Below are 21,771 nucleotides of genomic sequence, written 5' to 3'. Positions count from 1 at the left end.
CACCAAACGGTTCTTTCGAGACTTTGCGAAACTTCTCTCCACCTTTGCCTGCACCTCCCAGTAACCAGTATGCCCAGTATATGATGCCAATGCAGCATGTTGAGCTGCTACAGCAGATGTGGGGCCCTGCACAGCCTGCCACTTCGACTCCACCTATCTTGATGTCACAGCAAGACACAGGTACTATCCTGCGAGACTCGACTGCTCCTGTCGTTAACGCGGGAACGACAGCAAAAAAGGGTGGCCGCAAACATAAAACACCTGTTGAGGATACGGGTGGTCAAACCAACACTCGGAAGCAGAACAACAAGAAGAGAAAGACGAACACAGGTGCGGCAGCGCAGCCACCTGAAGCTGCAGCTATTTGCGGTGTTGGTCCAGTCTCCAATCCTGCACCTGCCGCAGCCCCACCAGCAGATGGAGTCCCTCCGCATGGTAACACTAACGAAGGCGGATCTCACCGTCCATGGGAGTCGAGAGCAGTTGCGACTGATGTTTGGTACTTTTTGTGGGCTTTGAATGACAAGGAGAGGCCAAATAAGATGCCGGAAAATCAACCACGATTGACAGCAAAACCGAACTGCAAATATGTGGCATGTCGTCTTTGTGGGTGAGTCCTACATACATTCCTTCAGTTATCAAAATTTTCAAACATTGTTGGGCAGCGATGACGAGAAAAACCCACGATGGAAGGTGTGGCAGCTTAGAGACGGGATGACCTCATGCTACCGCGAGCACTTCAACAGCCAGCATCACCAGCTTTGGAAGCAAATTTGCAAGAACATGTCACTTAAAACCAGGCACCGCGCACACCATTCTATAGGCGGAGACCAACAGGTCTTCTCGGTAGATATGTTCCATCACTTGTTGATGTGTTGGGTGGCTGTTGATGATCAGGTACATTTACGAGTTGACTCGAACATGTATACTGATCTTACAAGTTTTTTCGTGTGCAGAGCTTCAATGTCTTAGAATGTCCAGAGTTTTGGGAGCTTCTCCTGTACCTCGGTGATGGGAAAATTGATGACACCGAACTTCCTCACTGCACAAAAATAACACAGATGGTCTTGGATGAATACCGCAGGGAATACAACAGGGCAAAAGATGATATAAAGGTACCGTACCATGACTATTTTGATCCAGTTTGCCATTAATTATTTTTACCACTTATATAGAATGCTCTGGGATGCATCTCGATGACCACGGACCTGTGGAGTGACCCAAATTGTGATAGTTACATGGCAGTGACTGCCCACTTTATGACACGGGATGGGAAGGATGGACTCAAGTACAAGACTCGCCTTGTTGCTTTTCGGTATATTGGGGGTTCTCATAGTGGTGCTAATCTCGGTCAAGAGTTTTTGAAAATAACGGATGAACTCGAGGTCACAATCAAGGTAAATTTAATGACTCGTAATTTGTCATATCAAATGAATTCAAACTCGACTCTAGTTTGGCCAGATTACCATGGACAATGCATCCAACAATGATACATTTATGTTGGAGCTCGAGACAGAGCTGGATAAGAGGGGTATTCCCTTTGACCATGCTGGCAATCGTTTATGGTAAATCTGTTGCTTATTTTTGGCAGCGGCGAGCTAAATCATCACGATCCTTGGATTCAACAGATGTTTTCCTCACGTCATGAACCTCGCAGTGCAGGCAATTCTCAAAGAACTGAAGGACAATCCTATTGGACCTGTGTTGGAAGCACCTGCCAGTTTTTCCAACTCGACGGACCTTCACACTTATGCTAACAGCTTGTCAAATGAACCTGTCGGACAGTGTCGTGACATTGTTAATTCTTGCAGGCAATCAGGGCAGCGACGGCAGCGGCTCCAAGCTGTCATCGAACAAGGGAACAACAATGGATATTGGAAGGGTAAGCTTCCTGATGGCAAGGAGAAATTGCCCGTGCTTCGCCTTTTGCGAGATTGCTCAACTCGCTGGTCATCAACATTCAAAATGATTGATCGTGTTCTCACGTTGCATCCAGTAACGAGTTTTTTTTTTTTTTTTACCTCTAACTCTTCATTTGACATTTACTTCTTTCAATAGGCTATCCAGTCGTTCCTGCAAGAAATCCAAAATGCTGACATTGCCCACCTTTCCATGGACTCAAAAGACATTGATGTCCTCCGCGATATTCATCAAATTATCGAAGTCCCTCACGCAGCTCAAGAGCTTCTCGCAAGCGAGCGTACTCCGACCTTGTCAATGGCCCTTCCTGCATACGAACTCCTGCTAACAAAATGGACCGAACTGAAGGGAACCATTTGGGAACTTGCCCATTATATTGGAATTGGCCTCGACAAGCTCACTAACTACATTTGTCAAGGCAGGAAAACACGAATCTATGCACTAGCAATGAGTGAGTTTGAGATTATTTTCACGTTCGAAATTTTACTGAATTTGAGATAGTAATCAACCCGAGCTTGAAACTTGAATGGATGAAGGCCCACTGGGACGAGAATGATGTGAGAAGAGCACGGGAATGGGCATTAGAAGCAGTATGTTAAATTTCATTGTCGTTTTTCAGTAGGGCTAATGTTTGGTTTACAGATGACATCATACCGCACAGCGGTGCACTTGGAACAGGATACAGTGCCTACACCATGCGTATCAGCATCACAGCTTCCTTACCCCACTGATTCTACATCTGTGGCTGCATGGTCGTTAATGGCAGGATTTGGGCGCTTGACGAAGATCAATACCAGTGTTCGACGTTCAACAACCTCGTTGTTAACCACCACTCTCACTGCACCACCTCCAAGTTCTTCCACGTCATTTGACCAGTCACTTCCGACATTCACGCTGGAAGAGCAAGTGCAGTGAGATTTAGAGGAAGCCCGGAAAGATGCCGAGCGAGAAATGCAGTGCTACGAAGAAGCTGCACTTCTTGATTCCACGGCTGAATGCACAGCTGATATTGTTCGTTTTTGGGAGGTACGCGTGTTTTTTTTCAATCATTCATTGAATTAACATAATATATTATATTTGTAGCAAAAAGAACATATATTTCCACTGCTTTTCCGCGTCGCAATGGATGTCCTTCCCACGCAGGCCTCGTCTGTCCCTTCCGAACGAGTTTTCTCGTCCAGCAAAGAGACATGCACAGATCGGCATGCTAACCTCTCACCAACTGTTCTCGAAGCTTTACAAGTACTCAAGTTCTCTTATAAGCAAGACCGGCTGAACTTCGCATCCCATCTCATTGCAGAGGAAGTAGATTATTCTATTTCAGGGCCAGTATCTAGGAATGCCATAGATGAACTCATGGCAGCAGGCAAGCTTGATGAACTTGCTCAGCTGCTTGCAAACGAAAATGAGGACCATTTTTCGACTTAGATTATGTTGTAGCTACATTAGATTACTAATCTGTTCTACTTGCTTGTGACTTCGCGAAGTGTAACGAAGCGCACTTCGAATAACTTCGTTGACATCGAAGTCTACCGAAGTGTCTCAATTTTCCACTTCAATTCACTTCAGTTCGCTTCGCGGCAACACTAAAGGTCACAGAACAAAATAGAAATACATAGAAATCCCCGTGTATGATACGAGAAATGAAACACGAGAAACGAGGCTTCAGAAAACAGACTGATGAATCAATGGAAAATGATAGAATCACTTGGTGATATGGTAGAGTACAGTTCATTATACCTTTCTTATCTTTTGTATAGCACACATGTCATGGTATGAACTGCATACCATGCATGACACTGGTCGGGGATGCAGAAATGCAGCTCGAACAACTCGTTATGCGCGAGGGTCAGCGCATCAATAAATATGTAGTAGAGTTTCAACGACTCACTTCCCAGGTCCGCGGTTGGGGCGACGGAGCTTTACGCCGTCAGTTCTACAACGGACTTCCGGCCCGCATCAAGGACGAGATTTGTCGTCAGGGTAAACCTACAACCCTCGCTGATTTCAGATCCCTATCCCAGTCCATCGACGCCCGATACTGGGAACGCAAGGGCGAGACCTCCCGTGAGGTTAAGCCATCCACATCCGCACCTCCTACAAAACCATATGTACCTCCTACCCGATCCTTCACACCCGCTACTGACCGGACAACCTCGTCCGGAAGTAAACCCTCCAAGCCCTCCACCTCCTCACAGCAACTGGACTTGTCCTCGAAGTTGGGCAAGGACGGAAAGCTGACATCGGAGGAGTGCCAGAGGCGCATGGACATGAGGCTCTGCCTCTTCTGTGGTGGACCCGGCCATACGGCCCGGGACTGCTCCAAGTCGACCTCGCGCGCTGCCAAAGGCCGTGCAACTACAGTGGCCCCGGATGTAATTCCTGAGGCCCCTGTTGAGGCAAAAAACTAGTCCGTGACCCTCCTGACTCCGCGCGGGACGAGGGTCGCATTGACTCAACCCGCGCACTGGAGTTACGACTCAACGCTGTCACACTCACTAACCCATCATCGCTCCGTCCATCCGTATCCATATCCGCATATCCGAACATTGCCGCTTTTCCAGCCTTAATAGATTGCGGGTCCTCGCATTGTTTTATTGAAACCAGCTTCGTCCATAAGCACGGACTTAGTACCTATGCCATTCCTCCACTCTCGCTCCATCTGTTTGACGGTACTTCTAATGCTACTATTACTGAAGCTATAGATCTACCAATCCGATTCACATCTGGTGTAGTTACCTCCGATACATTTTATGTAACTCCGTTGGATTCATCCTGTTTAATCGTTCTTGGATATAGCTGGCTCTCCCGACACAATCCGTTGATTGACTGGGTTAAGGGCAGCATTGAGTTCCGTACAATTCCACATGGAATGCCAACACCTCCTCCGACGTCACCATCTCCGGTTCATCCGGATATCTCTCTACCAACTACCCCGGACCCATCTACTGATAAACCTGCACCCCATATATCTCTTGTCAATGCAGTAGCCTTTTGTCGGGCCTGTAAACTGGAGGGGGCGGTCCAGTTCAGCATCTACCTCCGTCCGACCGGTGTTGATTTGCACTCCGCATCACTCTCCTCGGATCCCCCAAACATGTCCGGGATCCCCGAGGAATATCACGAGTTTGCGGACATTTTCAACAAAGGCAAAGCCAGCCAACTTCCTCCTCATCGGCCTTACGACCTGAAGATCGATTTAGAGGATGGCTCTGCCCCACCCATCGGTACCATATATTCTCTTTCCCCGGTTGAGCTTGTAGCTCTCCGCAAATTCCTTGATGAGAACATTGCAACCGGTCTCCTCCGCTCCTCCTCCTCCCCGCACGGAGCTCCGGTCCTTTTTGTCAAGAAGAAGGATGGATCACTTCGGCTCTGTGTGGATTTCCGAGGCCTCAATAAAATCACCAAGAAAGACCACTACCCACTTCCCCTCATAGCCGACCTCCTAGACTCTCCGAGCCATGCAAAAGTCTACACCAAAATCGACCTGCGCTCGGCTTATCACCTCGTCTGCATGGCGGAAGGTGACGAGTGGAAAACCGCTTTCCGGACCCGTTACGGGTCCTATGAGTGGTTGGTTATGCCCGAGGGACTCACTAATGCCCCGGCGGCTTTCCAATGTTTTGTCAACACTATCTTTGCCGACTTAATGGATGTCTACATCATTGTATACCTTGACGACATCCTTATCTATTCTCACGACCTCGCATCCCACAAACAACATGTCCTTGAAGTCCTTCGTCGGCTCCGTAAGCATCGCCTATATGCCAAACCGGAGAAGTGCGAATTCCACTCCAACTCGGTTGAATACCTCGGCTACCTACTTTCCCCCACCGGCCTGACCATGTCGTCCGAGAAGATCCAATCCATCATCGACTGGCCCGAGCCACGGAAGGTAAAGGACATTCAGTCTTTCCTCGGGTTTGCTAATTTCTACCGACGGTTTATCTTTAATTACTTGGACATTGTTGTACCCCTCACCCGGCTGACTCGGAAAGATGCCCCATGGGATTTCTCTGATAAATGCCGGACGGCCTTCAACACCCTCAAAACCGCCTTTACGACGGCCCCGGTGCTTACGCACTGGATGCCCGATGTCCCAATTGTTGTGGAGACAGATGCCTCGGACTATGCCATCGCTGGAATACTTTCCATCATTTGCCCGGACACAGAACTTCGTCCGGTCGCATTCTATTCCAGGACGTTAACGGCTCCCGAGCTCAATTATGACACCCACGACAAAGAACTCCTCGCCATCTATGAAGCATTCCGGTCCTGGCGACATTACCTTGAAGGTTCGGCCGAGCCGATTGATGTTGTCACGGACCACAAAAACCTTGAGTACTTCGCTACTACCAAACTCCTCTTGCGCCGGCAAGCTCGCTGGTCGGAATTTCTCCACCAATTCAACCTTGTCATTCGTTTCCGTCCCGGAAAACTGGGTGTTAAGCCGGACTCCCTCACCCAACGTTGGGACGTCTACCCCAAAGAGGGGGATAAGGACTACGCTCAGATTAATCCACACAATTTCCGCCCTGTATTCGCTACGGAACAGATCGCTTCGTCCCTACGAGCCACCACGTTAGCCATCCCAGTACTAGGTGCGGCCGTATCAATGGACATAGATCAACTCCGAGCGGACATCCTATCAGCTCTGCCCGAAGATCCTATCGCTTCCAGCCATCTTCCTGAGCCTTCGGATCCGAGATGGACCGTAGATAATCATGGGTTCCTCCGTTGCGATAATCGCATATTTGTTCCCGAGTCCAATGATCTCCGTTTACGGGTCCTACGGAACACCCATGATCACCCCCTATCAGGTCACTTCGGTCAGAACCGGACCCTAGAACTAATCTGTCGGGAGTATAAGACCGCTTATCCAAGCAATCCATATTCATCCTGACCTACAACACCATAACCTCCCTGGACCTCACTCAGCTATTCCTCCTCCACGTATTTTCCAAGCACAGAGTTCCATCCCACATCACATCCGACCGAGGCACAGAGTTTGTCTCCCACTTCTTCCGTTCCCTCGGGAAAGCACTGGACATGACCTTACATTTCACCTCCAGTTATCACCCAGAAGGTGACGGTCAAACCGAGCGCGCCAACCAAACCCTGGAACAATACCTCCGGATCTACTGCAACTACCAACAAGATAACTGGTCCGAACTCTTGCCCTTGGCAGAATTCGCATACAACAATGCTCCTAGTGCTACCACGGGTGTTTCTCCCTTCTTCGCTAATAAAGGTTATCACCCGAACCTATCTATACATCCAGAATGAGACCTCTCATCCGCCCGGGCCCGAGAATACGCAATTGACCTAGATGAGCTCCATCAATTCCTTCGGGATGAGATGTCTTATGCGCAGGATAGATATCAGGGCCCGGCCGACGCTAGATGTACACCCGCACCGGATCTCCAAGTCGGACAACAAGTCTTTGTCAAAGCCAAGTACTTCCGCTCCACCCATCCGTCGAAGAAACTATCTGAAAAGAATCTCGGACCCTTCAATATCATCGCCCGCCCGGGCACTCATTCCTTCACCATACGCCACCCGGACACGATGTGATCCGTACATCCTGTCTTCCATGTTTCCCAGCTTGAACCCGCAACCCCGAACACCATCCCTAACCGAATCCAACCACCTCCCCCACCTGTCTCAGTCGATGGGGAACCTGAATACGAGATCTCCTAAATCCTCAACACAAAAATTGACCGAAGAAGACGTACATGTCAGTTGCTCTACTTGGTTAGGTGGGCCGGTTATCAGGGTACGGACGAAGAAACATTGTGGATTCTCGCTACCGAACTTGGAAACGCGTCCGAACTCATACAAGACTTTCATTCAGCATATCCGGACAAGCCAGGTCCTATTGCCATACAGTAAGGGACGAAAAGATACATTGTACATAGGGAAGAGACATCCGGACCATCTGGACCACCCTACTCCTCCATTTCAGCCTCATCTCCGGACCCTTCCTCCTCACCCTCCTCCTCAGTCCCTTCCTCAGTATCCAGCCCTTTCTCCACCTCACTCTCCCGATGGAAAAACATCCTCACCTCAGTCAGAAAGAGGGCCTGGAAAATCCTCTGCTGCTCTATGAGCCGGCCTATGGCAGCCGTGCTACCTTTGGCCGCTTCAACAGTCCTCTCAAGGAGACTGTTGGTCCGGGCCAACTCCGCGACCATGTCGTTGACGGCCGCCACCCAGGCCTGGTCGTCGTACTCCTGGAAGCCCGGCTCCTCGCTGATGATGCTGGGGCCGGGGCCGGGGACAATCTCAATAGAGTCGTCCGTGACATCCGGACTCCTCTGACGCCTCTTCGACTTACCCTTAGGGGATGGAGTCCCCACAGCACGGGGCCACTTCTTGCCCTTGCCCTTGTCAGTATCCGTCCGGGCAGGTGGCGCCCCACCATGGCACTTCATCCTCGCAGTGTGACAATGGTCACACACGTTGACCGGCTTCAAAATATCTGTAAAACTCACATCCAGACAAAAGAAGTCCACTCACCCGGCCCGAGGCTGACACGCCCGAGTAAACGCAGGCCCGCTGCTTATCGGAGCAGGGCTTACAGGGTCGTCCGACGTCCTTGGGTCCGACAGAAGCCTATGTCCATCAGGCAAAAACATCGGCCGAAGAAATTCACTACTCACTGCAGGCCCGGACGAAGCAGACTTAGCAGCAAGTCTCTTCCGGGTCTCCTCTATATCCTTCTTCTTCTGCTCCTCCCTCTGTTTCTCCTCCTGCAAACACTTCTTCTCCTCTTCCAACCTCTTGTTCTCAGCCTCGAGCCGGATTCGTTCGGCCTCTGCGCGCGGGATCTCTTCTGCCTTGACAAGTTCTTGCTGCATAGCAGCCATCCGGGCCCGGATGTCCGCAACTCGGGCATTGGTGTCCTTGGTAGAGTCGGATGGGGTCTGGGACATGATAATGGAGTTGGTGGGTGGTAAGAATCAAAGGGAATGGCGTCCCATCAAGACCCTCAACCCTTTTATCAAATTTTCGCTAAAATCCGGGTCCGTTCTCGCGCTCTTATCATTGGATCGGACATCCGACCTCGGCCTCGTGGGCTCGGCCTTAATGGGGGGATACTGTCATATTCCATACCTGAAGCTTCTCGTCTGGTCTGTTCTCTCGGGTCCGTTCTAGAATTCATTTCCCCGTGTCCCCATTTGTATATGCTTCTTGATGCCCCTATACACCCGGATCCTTCTGACAGTTAATATCCGGGTTCATTCTGATCTGTCCGTTAGTCTATTCGTTTCCCTTTCATTTAACTTGTCCCCCCTGTTTCATTTAATCTCCAGCTCCATTCTCGATCGTCCGCAGCAGTTCATATCTGTTAGTACATTTTCTACATAGCCCTCTGATCCGAAGACTGCACTTCGGCCGGAAACCCGTCGGATACACTACAGTATATAAACCCTTTGTAACCCGTAGTATTTCCTCAGTTCGAATATTAACTTAGACTCTGTTCAATCCTCGTGTCCTCTCGGCTCTTAGGATTATTATCCTAGTCCGATCCTCCGAGCCTCGGGATTATATCCCTAAGGCTAAATACCTCCGCCTCTACCTTCGGGTAGTCTTTACCTTGTTAGTTTCTACCTGGACGAAGTCTCGGGTAGTCTTCCCTCTTTTGTCCGGCCTGTCCATACCCCTCTCTCTCTCGTCCGGCCCGTCTATACCCTTCGGCCGACGATATCTAACCCCCTGTAAATTAGGGGCACGTACTCGGGTAAAGAGCGCAGCGCACGAGCTGAAGCTCAGCCCCTCCAGTCCGACCTGTTGAACACGGTCTTAACACACAGCTACTATACACAGAATTCACATCCACTGTCATATTCCGCGTTCCTGAACTCTATCTCCAATCTAATCTAATGGCCGGTCCTTCGGGCCCGTCCCTTATCTCAATTGTGCTTCTTACCCCATCAGTATAGTCCCTTTGTCTAAACCCCTATATGCTGGATCCGCTTGACAGTTAATGTCCGGTTACATTCTAGATCATAACCCCTAGGCCCGGATCCACTCAACCCTTCATCTCTGTTCCATTCCTCGATTGTTCCTGTAGTATTTTCTATACGCCTGTCAGTTTAGCCTTTCCATATGTTCCTCCCTTTGACCTGGATCTCCGCTGTTCCCGTCCCCATCGCATATGTCTATAATATATAATACCTTGTACACCTGTAGTAGTTTCCCCAGTTCGAATATCATCTTAGACTCTGCCCATTCTGTCCTCTATCCCTCTCCGTGTCTAAAGAGATTTATTCCCCGTACGACTATACATCCGGCTCTACCCTTGGGTAGTCTACCTCCGTTAGTTTCTACTATAGATCTGTCTACGGTAGTCCTCCTCTATTCTCTGACACCCGGACTAAGCTAACCCGCCGGTCCGGACCCCATAAACCCACCATCCAAAGTTAAGGGCAAGTACTCGGGTAAGGGGCACAGCGCATGAGCTGAAGCCAAGCCCTCCGGATCCGCCTTTCAAGCATAGTCTTAACATCCACCCAGTTCTGGATGCAGCAGAGACCTGATGAAAAATGAGTAGATTCATCATTCTTGAACATTTTTTCATTGTCTCGCACTTATACTTGTACCACTGCACTGGACTTGTCTCTTACACATGTGTAATGTGGTCCATAGAGAAAGCTTGTTTGATATAGTCGAAAGAACCTTCATGAATGGCAGAGGGCATTTCAAGGGTGAGTAAAGAATCATGCAGTAGATAAGTTAACCTAGCATAAAGGTAATATTGCTCAGCCTGCTGTTCAGAAATCACTGAGTACTCTATCTTCTCAATTAACTTCAATATCACTTCTTATTCCTCTAGACAGATTTCAGGGAACTCCTGGCATACATGAAAGCTGAATGAGTGCCGCTGTGCAAAATATAATCCCGACAACGGTATATGGAAAACTGCTACCAAGAAGGTAAGCCTACCAAATACCTATGTGGGTCTTGCTTAGCCTAAGGCTAGTTCGACCCTAAAGGGGCCTGCTGTCTGATATAAGAATGATAGTTAGTGTCTTTTCGGTCAAGAAAAGATAACCTGAAGGTAAAAATGTCGGGTCCTAAGTAAATCAGGTAGTCTGATGTGTGGGAACTGCGGACTCGACAGGTGATAATGGTACAGGACAGACAATGAGTGGATATCGTCGGGAACAGATGAGATGAATCAAAATAAAAGAATGGCAAAGGTTCGGACTATAAGGAGTGGGTAACTGGGTGTACTGGGCAAGGTGTTAAGGTGTCAAGGTGTCAAGGTGTCATGGACCAAATGTATTTGGGAACTCCCCTCTACAGAAAGGTAAGGTATTAGTGAGAGTCCCTTGGTCCTTATATAACTAGCTACGTAGAAACCCAGAGTCCTATAGGCGAAGATAGTGGGTAGTCCAAAGGTAGTATGTAAAAAGACATGAGGTACTGCGGACTATGGGAAGATATGTAATAGTGCTGTTTACAGTGTCAGTCATGAGAATAACTGACTACTCACCAATAGGGATGCACGGGAATGGACTGGACATAGGGATAGGGGGTATTGGGTAGTCCAAAGCATGGGAAAGTAGCGGGTCCTAAGGTGTGGGGTATCGGGTTCATCGGGTTGGGTGCGGCTGATGTCAGGCATAGTGGAAAATAGATGGAAAGTGCGATGGTGTTAAATACCATCAAAATAGCCAATTGTGAGGCTAGCACAAGGATGTTCGTTACACCACAACTCAGTGTCATTTTACTAATATACCAGCTACTGGATCTCAGGATCACTCTCTACAATGTACATCAGCACCTCTTTGCACTGATCTTAAAGTTCATAGTGTTTGGATGATTGATTTCAATAGAACATACCCGATGGAAAGTGATTTTAAGTCTCCTTGGAATATAGAGACAATCAACTTATTGGTGGTTGACTTTTAGGGAAAGATCAAGATAGGTAGTTATGCATTGATAATCTTTGACAAAGACACAATGAACCTTGATGACTTGTATGTGCTCTACATCAAAAAGCTTTGTTGAACTCACAGCATCCAGATAGACTTAACACTCACAAGCATGAGATAAGTGGGTTATACTATATCTGCAATCATGTTGTTCATGTCTTTTGTTCATGTCTTTTCAGACCCTTGAAAGGTGCCCAAAGGGAGGATTTCTATTGGTGGTTGTTAATACACTATATACTCTTCTCTAGTAGTCATTCATAACTCCTTCACTTCTTATGTGAAGTGCCCTTACCCATCTTATCAGCAGGGTTAGTATCCTTCACTCCTCTATTAGGGTTGATCTCCTTTATATTACTCATGTACACATCATCTGTTGGGGTAGATTCCATTCAAGCTAGAGCCTGACTAGAGCTACCAGTATCAGTATTAAGACTCCCTGCCAAATGTTTGGATGGACAGGAATCAGTGGGTGCAGTTTCAGATGTGGTTGGATAGTTGAGATGCTGGGTGTTTGAGATGCCTGATGGGACACTCAGTGTACTGAAGTTGTTGTTCCTGTGGGTCTGCCATGAACTTAAATTGCCTTAGTTACACGACAATGTTCTTGACTGCAAAGTCAAGATATCAATGAACAATATCATATGCATTGCCTACAAACAGTTATACAAATTAAGGAAGAATTATGTGCTATGGAGTGGTATTTTTACTTAGCCTTGCTAGGCTTCTTGCTCTTCTTTCTCTGCTGACCAAGTGCCCTGTGATGAGCATCAAGGTAGTGTGACCAAAGACCCAAGGATGTATGACCTATGGCCTCATGCTCAGCAAGGACATTGTGATTGGTCACTCACCACACCTTGTGACTGCTGTAGATGTGTGGCTCCCTCATGGAGCCGGCAATATATCATGTTAAAACTGGCACTGTCATCGAGCGCTGCAGCCATTGACCTGTGTGTGCATGTCAGTGGTCAGTCTCCTTAGGGAGCCACATACTCACAAGCCAGTAATTTGAGCCATGATACTCATGTTTATATTGAGCTCTGTGTCATCTAGTTGCACAAAAATGATGACCATCTCGTATGGTATCAACGTGTTGTTGATCTTCCTGTTGTCAATTGTCTTGGAGTCAACCGTCTATTGGATGACACACCCCACAGTAGCTACACTTGATCTTTGTGATCCAGTGGCTGGTCGCCATGCAAATATGGACCCTAGCTGCAGACTCAGCGTTGTTGGTTGAACTGCCAGCCATTAAATAGTGTTCGCAGCAGCATCACTTTTGTCTTCCTGCATCATTGTTCAATGTGCGGCACAAATTTGCTTGATGTGCTCTTTGTCACATTCATCACCTTCCTTACCCATGGAATATGGAATATGAGTCAACCGGCCCACATTGCAGAGGTCTTGAAATTGATTAAGTGAGTGTGTTCCAAGACAGTGTGAGACTTACCATTGGGCCCGTGTACAATGGAGTGCCTGATGCAAGTGGTTTCACCACTGATGCCTCAAGGGTCACGTAAAAACTAGCAGTGAGGTTCCACATCTCATGGACCTTGTCAATTGACACAGTGAGGAATTTCTGACCAGCCCACAGGTATTTGACTGTCTGATTATGTTTCTTCAGAGAATGTGTGTCATCAGATGCCTTATTGCTGTTGTGGCTAGTGACACCTTTGCGAGGGTCAAATACTTTCCTGCTTGTGCCCATGAGCTTGAATAAAGTGAGAACTTGCAGCTGAAGTGATGTGAGGAAACTCATAGAGTGATTGACCAAAATGATATGGTGAATTAATGGAGTTGCTAATGTTGCCAAAGGACTGTTGAAGAAATCTCCAAACTCATTCTCTACAGTGGGATGTATATCTCCTGAGTCTCACTAATACTGCCACCAACATCAAGGTCATCAATAAGTGGCAACAACACCACCACCAGCAACACCAACATCAATAGCTCGTAAGTCACCCATGGCTCCCTGAGGGGACCACCAAAGAAGACAGCACTCACCAAGGATTGGAGCTGGGCAAACATTTGTGAGATTAATGTTCGACATTACTCCATTAGGTCTCTCTCGACCAGCAGTGACTTCCTGAACCTAGAAGGGATTGATGACAAAGACAATGAAACCCATTGTGAAGGCTGTTTTATCAATGCCGACCTCATCTGCAACCAGCATCCCTGGAACCTCACCCTCCTTTTTGATCGCAGACCAGATCTTATTGATGATTGCCATGACACCAACACACTGATGCCACAACAGTGTCAATGACTCTATGTCCTTATTTTCTGTTACAAATTTTGACGACAAACTCTTATCCTAGGCGCACAAACTAATTGTCGACTGAAATTCGGCAAATAGCCTAGGTGTTCCACCTGAGAACTGCAGGAGGCAGTTCAACTGATCATTATCCATGTTTCACCATCTATCTCTTTGGACACTTGCCTCTTGCCTTTGCCACCACAACCACCACAACCTCCTTCAGAAACTCCTTGTACTCACCGACTTTCTCTTGTTCCTTAGGGAACCATTCCAATGCCAAGCTAAGGGCCTTGACAGCATTGGTAGCATCACACAGTAGCTTCATAGTGATAACTTCCATATCCTCAATTTCTGCCTACAAGTAAGTTTATCAATTCTATTTGTTGTACATGTTGACTAACCTTTGACCGCCATGCTCGCAGCAAGTTTCATGCTAGGCAAGATGTCTTTGACACATCTGAACTATTTGCAGTGACACTCCCAAACATGATGATTGATCCCTGTCCCTTTTCCTATTTAGTCATGAGCTCACCAGAATTAATGGCATCTTGAACCTGGTCTTGTGGTATGAACCTAAGTTCTTTTGGCTTTGTGGGTTAATATTTTCTGAATGACTTTAGTCATTGAGTATATAGCTGAATAGCCACTTCATTGGGATCTTAAATTTTGTGATATTGAACACATTCTCACATTCAATTACAGCCTGATGGTACAATGCTCAGTCCTAGAGGCAAGACAGATGGCCTAGCAAAACCTTACCACAGACAATTTAAAGGACCTGAAGATGTGTCAATTCATGTAGTGCAACTACAAGCTGCACTTCATAAACAACTTGCTCCTGCTCTGCTTGATCCTGATCATGTTGTACTTGTTCTCAATCCTGCTCTGGCCGTTCCAGGGCTTCCTGAGCCAGTGCAGATTGAATACTTTCAGCATCAAGCTGCTGCTGCAATTAGATGCTGTCCCCTATCTTCAACTGATTCTAATGCTCATCTAAAAAGAGATCACTAATGGATTGAATCATACCTTTTTCACCCTCTTATTCTTGGTGATATGCTATTCACTCAATTTCAATCTCATCTGATAGGCCACCATGACTAGATTGATAGAATTGTTCTTCCTAAGCTCAAGGAGGTCACAGAATTCTCTGGTTCGTACTTCTTTATTGCTTGATAACCAAGCTATCAAACCCTAGGTGTATGACCTACCCCAAGGTCAATGTGTATGAAGAGCAATTAAATTTGAGTAAATCATATTGGGATGTGTCCTGTAAGATGGAAATCTGTGTCAGGTTCATAAGGCTGTTGAGTGTGATTTTGCAGAAGGTGATATGGGTTGTTTTTCATGAATTTTTATAGGTCAGGCAATAGATTGTTTTATTTTTTCTTTAAATCCAGATTTATATCCATTGAGAGTGCTACTCTATATAGGACAATACTGTCAAGTCAAGGGGCCCGTGCCCCGTACTATGTCTTCAAATTCTCAAATGCATTGGTGTACGGTGTACCCCCACCAATCCGCTGTTCCCGCCGGCCATTTTAGATGAGTGATTTGTCGAAGATGTAGTGACTAAATAATATACTGTTGTGTGTTTTGACATGGCAAATGTAACATAACACATGACAATAGATGGTTGCTGGAGTTACGACCCTGTCAACTACAGGGATATCACCAGAGACTAGCTTCAAGACTGCACAAGAAGTATATCATGTAGCAGGAGATGGAAGTGAGGAAAATTACTACTCAACTCCAGCTCAGCTTTCTGTTCTGTAGTGACCCAGGTATATTGTATGTATTTAGTCTCAATCCCCATCTCTTGGTACCACCTCGAGTTTGATGACCATTTTTTCATGTTCATGATCGGCCTTGTATTTTACTTGTATAACACTTACAATGCTAAGTATGAAGCTATACATGCTCTCAGGGTGTAGAAGTGTGAGGGAAGTGCATTCATGCTTCTGAAGCAAATACTAATATCTGAACCGGTTCTCAAGGGCTCTAGATTCGAAAGAACCCCGTTTGTGGTCACCACCAATGGATGCAAGGATGGGTATGGTGCCATCTTGGCGCAGAAGCACACAACCACTCTACCATTGGGAAAAGTTGTCACTGCACTACACCCCATCACATACACCTTAAAGTGTACATCTCTGATGAAAGCTAAGTACAAACTGTATATACTAGAATTTGCTGCACTAAAGTTGATGTTAGATCAATTTTCAGATACAATATGGGGTGCACCGGTGGAAGTTGAAATGGACTGCCAAGCCCTTAGAGACACCCCATCAAACCAACATACAGTGACAGAGGAACTTGGGAAGATCTTGACCAAAGCATGCTGATATGTAACAATCAGCGAGCACACCATCGAGCACAAAACTTCCTACTTGAGGACAGTAAGTTGTGGCAAATAGCTAACATGTTTGCAAACAGAGTCCATAGCCGATTAGAATGTGTCACTCAGGATGAAGCACGCGAACTCGCATATCAAGAACACATTGAGTCAGTACGACTATGGAAGACCATGGCCAGTGGGCCATGGGACTCAGACCACACACAGGGAACAAGGTGGTGGAAAGGGTGAAGACTATCCTACTGACATGCACTATATGTACTATCTAGGTGCCTCAAGGCCCAGGCAAGACCCCTGGCACCTCTGGCAGACCCCTGGCCTAGGACCTGGCCAACCCCTACCGACACAACATGAAGAACGGTCATTGGGGAAGAGACCTCGTTAAACTCAGGCTCATGAATAAGATATTTCGTCCTTGTCTAGATTGAACAGTTACTGACACTATTCTGGACTGTGGTCACTGCAAGAACTTTGGAGCCACCCACCTACATGTGCTACTAGAACCTATCATCAGATGACACCCATTCGAGCTCCTAGTGGCAGACTATCTAGCGATGCCCAAAGGAAAAGGCAGCTACCATAACATTCTACTAATTATAGATGTATATTCCCAGTACGTTTGGGGGTTCAAACTCAAGGTACACGGAACCGCCAAAATGACCATCACAGGACTTGACAAGATCCGCCAAGAATTCACCACCCCAGAGAAATTCATGACCAACAGCGGCAGGCACTTCGACAATGGAGAAGTAACTGACTGGTGCGAAACGTACAATGTAGAACACCACATTACACCAGCATATTCACCATGGGTCAATGTATTTGTTGAGGGAGCTAACAGAATTCTATTAGGATGTCAAACGAGTATGCACCTCGAACCTGGGAGAAGACGAGCCACTCAATGTGACCCCAGAATCAATACCCAAAGAGTGGCCAGATCATTTCAATACTGCAATATCTCAACTCAATGAAAGAATTCTGCTGGCACTCAAGTTCTCCCCAAAGGAGTTGATGTTGGGATTTGTTGCGGACACACCACACACCCCGTTTAACCTCCTAAAAGAATCAGTCACTAACTCAGACGTACAGGTCCATGCAGCCTACGTGGCACAGCAGTGTACAGACACCTTAGCCAGCAATATTGCCAACACGATCTGACGAAAAGCTTCATTTGACTGGTAGGTACTGGCCTCAACAGTGGGAGAAATCACAATAAAAAAAGGGCAACTTGTCCAAACCTACACTAGCGACATTGACGGAAACTTCGCTACATTGTGGAAGATTCTACCCCAGTGGTCAGCACCTCAATGAGTCATCGCAAAATGAGCCAAATCCTACCAGCTCACCACACTAGAAGATTTTCCCATTGCGGGCTGAATTCACGCAAGGCAATTACACCTCTTCCTACCATGCATGGGATCCTTGTTAGACAAGATGGAAAAGGAAAGATTGGAGGAACTAGAGGAAGAAGAGCCGTGGGGACAAGGACTAGATGAGACAGACACTATAGAAGATGAGGACAAGTGGGAGGATGAAGAACAAGCACCGCACCGAGACACCAATGTTCACTGACTGCTTTGGGCATGTGACCCCAGGGTGTCGCAAGTTCAGGGGGGGTATTTGTGACAGATAGGTTTAATCGGTTCAGATTGGTCTGGTTTAGGCAAGAGTGGTTTGGGCAGAGGCAAGAGTAGCCAGGGTATGAGGACTCGAGATGAGGAAGCCAGAGTTGAGAAGACAGATAGGAGCTAATGGAGTTTGCCGGAGGCAAGCCAAAAGCAGTAGTCACGTGTAGTAGGACTTTAGGCTTGCAACCACCAAGTTCTTCAGAGAGAAGGTAGCCCGAGCTGGTCACCGTTCCAATGTACTTATATCAATACATATCCCCGATGACCCAGAACCCTACCACACATCCACACTTACTGGTCAAGAATGGGTCATTGAACTCATTATTGGCCACCCTGAACAAATTTGTTGTGAGCTTGATGTCCATGTAAACATATTTGAGGGTCTGGTCAAGGAGCTTCGTGTGCTTGGTCACACAGACTCACACCATGTCTCCCTAAAGTCGCTATTTTTCTCTATTCATGTGTCACAGGGCTTACTGTAAGACATGTTGGGGAGCACTTCCAGCATTCAAACAAAACTATTTCTCAGTCAGTTTATTCTATTTATTTGACATTGGCACCTAATTATTACTCATTTGTAGCTACTTTCTTGAGATTCTCGAGATCTTATTTCCCCCACCCCCTTTTACACAACATATGTTCACCTTCCCACAGATGATGCACTGATCTCCCCTCACATCCGTGACAACCCCAAGTGCTGGCCTTATTTCAAGGACATTGTTGGCGCCATTGATGGCAGCCACATCCATGTGTCCCCCCCCTCGTCCAAACACCATCTATACCAGAACTGTAAAGGTTTTGTGTTGCAAAACTGCCTTTTCAGCTGTGATTTCGACCTCAAGTTCACCTTTGCGCTTACTGGCTGGGAAGGATCAGCGATAGACGCGTGTCTCTGGGATGAAGCTCTTGATGGGGGCTTAAAGTTCGCACCTGGCAAGTATTTTCTTGCTGATGCTGTATTTCCTCGTGCCCTGACCTCCTAGTACCTTATTGTGGTGTCCGCTACCACCTTGCAGAGTGGGAGTGTGCCAGTGTTAGGTGAGACCACTGTTTTTTCAACATGGGATTGAACTAATGCTATTGTAAGACCAGCCAATAAGGAGGAATTATTTAACCTTCAACATGCCTCTGCACACAATGTGATTGAGCGTATTTTCGGTGTCTTGAATAGACACTTTTGTATTCTGCTGCTCTCACCAGAGTACAAAATGCAAATTCAAGTGTGCATCCCCGCTGCACTTTGTGCACTCCACAATTACATTACCATCAATGACCCAAATTAAGGCACCCTCCCACAAGCTGCCGTTGTCAATGACAACCCGTCACATCAGGGACATCCTGACGAAGCTGCTTCTGATGATATGGACATGGACGTGGTTGTGAACTCGAGCACAAATTCAAATACGCTGCGTGAGTGATGCAGATCTGGAATGACTACCAGATTTACATACAGGAATGAGACAAGGTAGACAATGACAATGACAATACATTAGATTTGTATGAGATGGACTCAGTTGAGGAATCAGACTTTGAGCACGATGTAGACTTAACCAGATAAGAACTTGTTATTCATGTACTGTATTACATACAGGAACTAAAGTTGATTTGAATGATGGTGCTATTGAGTATGAGTAAAAAAACAGTCAAACAAATGTGGTTTGGCTACAAGGTAATGACCTGTGCCACCTTCACAATGATTGAACATAAAAATGTTTGACACAGCTCCTGAAGGGTGATCTGCAAGTACGTACTACAAACTATTGGACTCCTCATGAACGCATGCATGAGAGCAAGCCTATCATCCGCCGAAAAACCCTCCTCCTGTTGCATGTTTTGCATAGCACGAGACCTTTTTTCAGAGATGTGACTCTCATCAGTGACAGTGAATGATGTTGTGATGGAGTCGGACATGTGGTTGATTGTACCTTGCAGGTTCATCAATGCCGTGGTGTTGGTGGCCTCCTTGATGGTCTTATTAGACATTACCCATGTTTTGGTGGTGCTGCCACCACCACCACCATGTCTTCCACCCTTTGCTGAAAGCTTCACCTTCTTCGAGTCTGATTGTGCTCATGGCACATCTGAATATGCTCGTGGCACCCCTGACATAGCTGTTTCTGACATCAGTGTGTAAGAGGTGACAGAGGGGGGTGTAGTATCAAAGACCATGTTGTGATGGGAGCACTTTCCAGAGTTTCCAGAGCTGGATATAGGGGGAGCAGCCATCACGGAGGTTGAGGCCACAAGGATAGGCACATGATGGAGTGGGATCTCCCATGAGAAATTGTCAGCGGTATCCATGCCATCAGCCATGCCCATGCCAACATCCCTGAGGTCAGCGTCAACATCCCTGGGGTCGGCACTGGTAGATGCACCCGCCCCACTGGTAGAGGAACTTGGCACTGGCTCATTCTCTGTGGTAGGGCCAGCCAGTGCAGCCAGATTGTAGGCTGCCACCCCATGTGCAGCACTGACATGCATCAAAATTTGCTGCATCTTCGCTAATACTTCCATGCATGTTTAAACAGCTTCATATCGGTGTTGGACTGTTGATAAATCAGTGGGCATCTGGAGATTGGGTATGATCACATACCTGCTTGCTAACATAGTCTGACCATGCCTCTTCAGTGGCAGTCCCCTGAATATTGGCCTCAAGTGTCGGATTCTAATGAACACCAGATTTTTGGAGGTATTGTTGATTTGGTTGTATACACCCTTCAACTGATTAAGATCAGTATGATGGTGCAGTGGCTGAGTGATATGAGGCCCTGACTCCATTCCATTTGGTCTTGCAGTGCACCCCTGTCTTCGCAGGGCCGTGTGTAAGCAACAACACACGATTTATAACTCCAACTACAATCCATTGTTTGAAGTTAAGAGTTACATAAAATTATGTTCTTCAAGGAGATGAGAATGTGCATGAATGCCTTCTATCATAAGACAAAGCACCAGGCTAGCAATGTGTTCTGTGATGAGCACTGTGACATGAGGGCCTACCCTGAAGTCCTCAATGAGGATGGGAAGTACCATTTCAACTTATCCATTGTGGAGCAAATGAACATTTGGTTTGATAGTTTTTATAATACATCCAACCAGGAATCTTCATCTTGTAGTTCTTCTTTATCTTCTGCTGGAGGTTGTCTTGATAATGCATCAGGACCTTTGAACCTCATAGCAAGTGAATGACAGTGACATAGAATAGCAATATTCCTTGGATCCAGTGATTGATAGTGGCATTGGGCTGGAGGTCTAGTTCATTAAGCATTCCCTTGATGTACTTTGTGTTGACTTTGACATGCAGATTTTGTACACCAATAATATGAAGTCAGAAATGCCTAAAAAGCACAAAATACTCCATAGAGCTCTAGCTTTGGTTGAGAATATCTAGATTCTACATCTCCCATTGGAAGCAAACTATAGTGTGCGGATCTTCGCTTTCCATTGTCGTTGATTTGAAAGAGTATAAATCTAACCACAATAAAGCTAGAGTCCACTGAAAGAACTACAGGATTGGGTGATGTGTAGTTGATACTACGCATGGCTTGGGCTGATAAAATTCTCTGTTTGAGAATAGTGAAAGCTTCATCTTCTTTGTCTCTCCAAATAAATTGTGTATCTTTCTTCCATAGACACATGATGGATTTTGCTCGTTTCAAAAAATCTAGGATC

The 21,771-nt window shown here is 46.6% G+C and overlaps 5 protein-coding genes across 5 annotated transcripts; 3 read left to right on the top strand and 2 right to left on the bottom strand.

Moving 5' to 3' along the window:
• Positions 1-995: 995 nt before the first annotated feature.
• DEU56DRAFT_715269 (uncharacterized protein) lies at positions 996-1,307 on the top strand (the record flags this gene model as incomplete). The annotated part of the gene is made up of 2 exons (XM_041347575.1): positions 996-1,115; positions 1,176-1,307. Coding segments are annotated over 2 exons (252 nt in total), but the record flags the coding sequence as incomplete, so codon positions are not given.
• A 145-nt stretch (positions 1,308-1,452) lies between these two features.
• Positions 1,453-2,519, top strand: DEU56DRAFT_744665 (uncharacterized protein; the record flags this gene model as incomplete). The annotated part of the gene is made up of 4 exons (XM_041349091.1): positions 1,453-1,565; positions 1,722-1,995; positions 2,059-2,371; positions 2,422-2,519. Coding segments are annotated over 4 exons (798 nt in total), but the record flags the coding sequence as incomplete, so codon positions are not given.
• Positions 2,520-3,042: 523 nt separating this feature from the next.
• DEU56DRAFT_744692 (uncharacterized protein) lies at positions 3,043-3,348 on the top strand (the record flags this gene model as incomplete). The annotated part of the gene is made up of 1 exon (XM_041349096.1): positions 3,043-3,348. The coding sequence occupies one exon, from the start codon at positions 3,043-3,045 to the stop codon at positions 3,346-3,348; it is 306 nt and encodes a 101-aa protein (XP_041204000.1).
• A 9,235-nt stretch (positions 3,349-12,583) lies between these two features.
• On the bottom strand, positions 12,584-14,553 carry DEU56DRAFT_759712 (uncharacterized protein; the record flags this gene model as incomplete). The annotated part of the gene is made up of 9 exons (XM_041350341.1): positions 12,584-12,622; positions 12,716-12,812; positions 12,862-12,969; positions 13,015-13,079; positions 13,315-13,709; positions 13,869-13,956; positions 14,020-14,147; positions 14,362-14,472; positions 14,523-14,553. 9 exons carry the CDS (start codon positions 14,551-14,553, stop codon positions 12,584-12,586), a joined length of 1,062 nt encoding a protein of 353 aa, XP_041203999.1.
• A 5,619-nt stretch (positions 14,554-20,172) lies between these two features.
• Positions 20,173-21,146, bottom strand: DEU56DRAFT_759711 (uncharacterized protein; the record flags this gene model as incomplete). Its single annotated transcript, XM_041350340.1, has 5 exons — positions 20,173-20,552; positions 20,578-20,609; positions 20,696-20,908; positions 20,941-20,955; positions 21,100-21,146. 5 exons carry the CDS (start codon positions 21,144-21,146, stop codon positions 20,173-20,175), a joined length of 687 nt encoding a protein of 228 aa, XP_041203998.1.
• Positions 21,147-21,771: the final 625 nt, after the last annotated feature.

Source organism: Suillus clintonianus, assembly GCF_016758775.1.
Source record: "Suillus clintonianus strain FC179 chromosome Unknown DEU56scaffold_98, whole genome shotgun sequence".
NCBI classification, from domain to species: domain Eukaryota; kingdom Fungi; phylum Basidiomycota; class Agaricomycetes; order Boletales; family Suillaceae; genus Suillus; species Suillus clintonianus.
The sequence above is the reverse complement of the archived record's forward strand: the minus strand, read 5'-3'. Positions and strand labels throughout refer to the sequence as shown.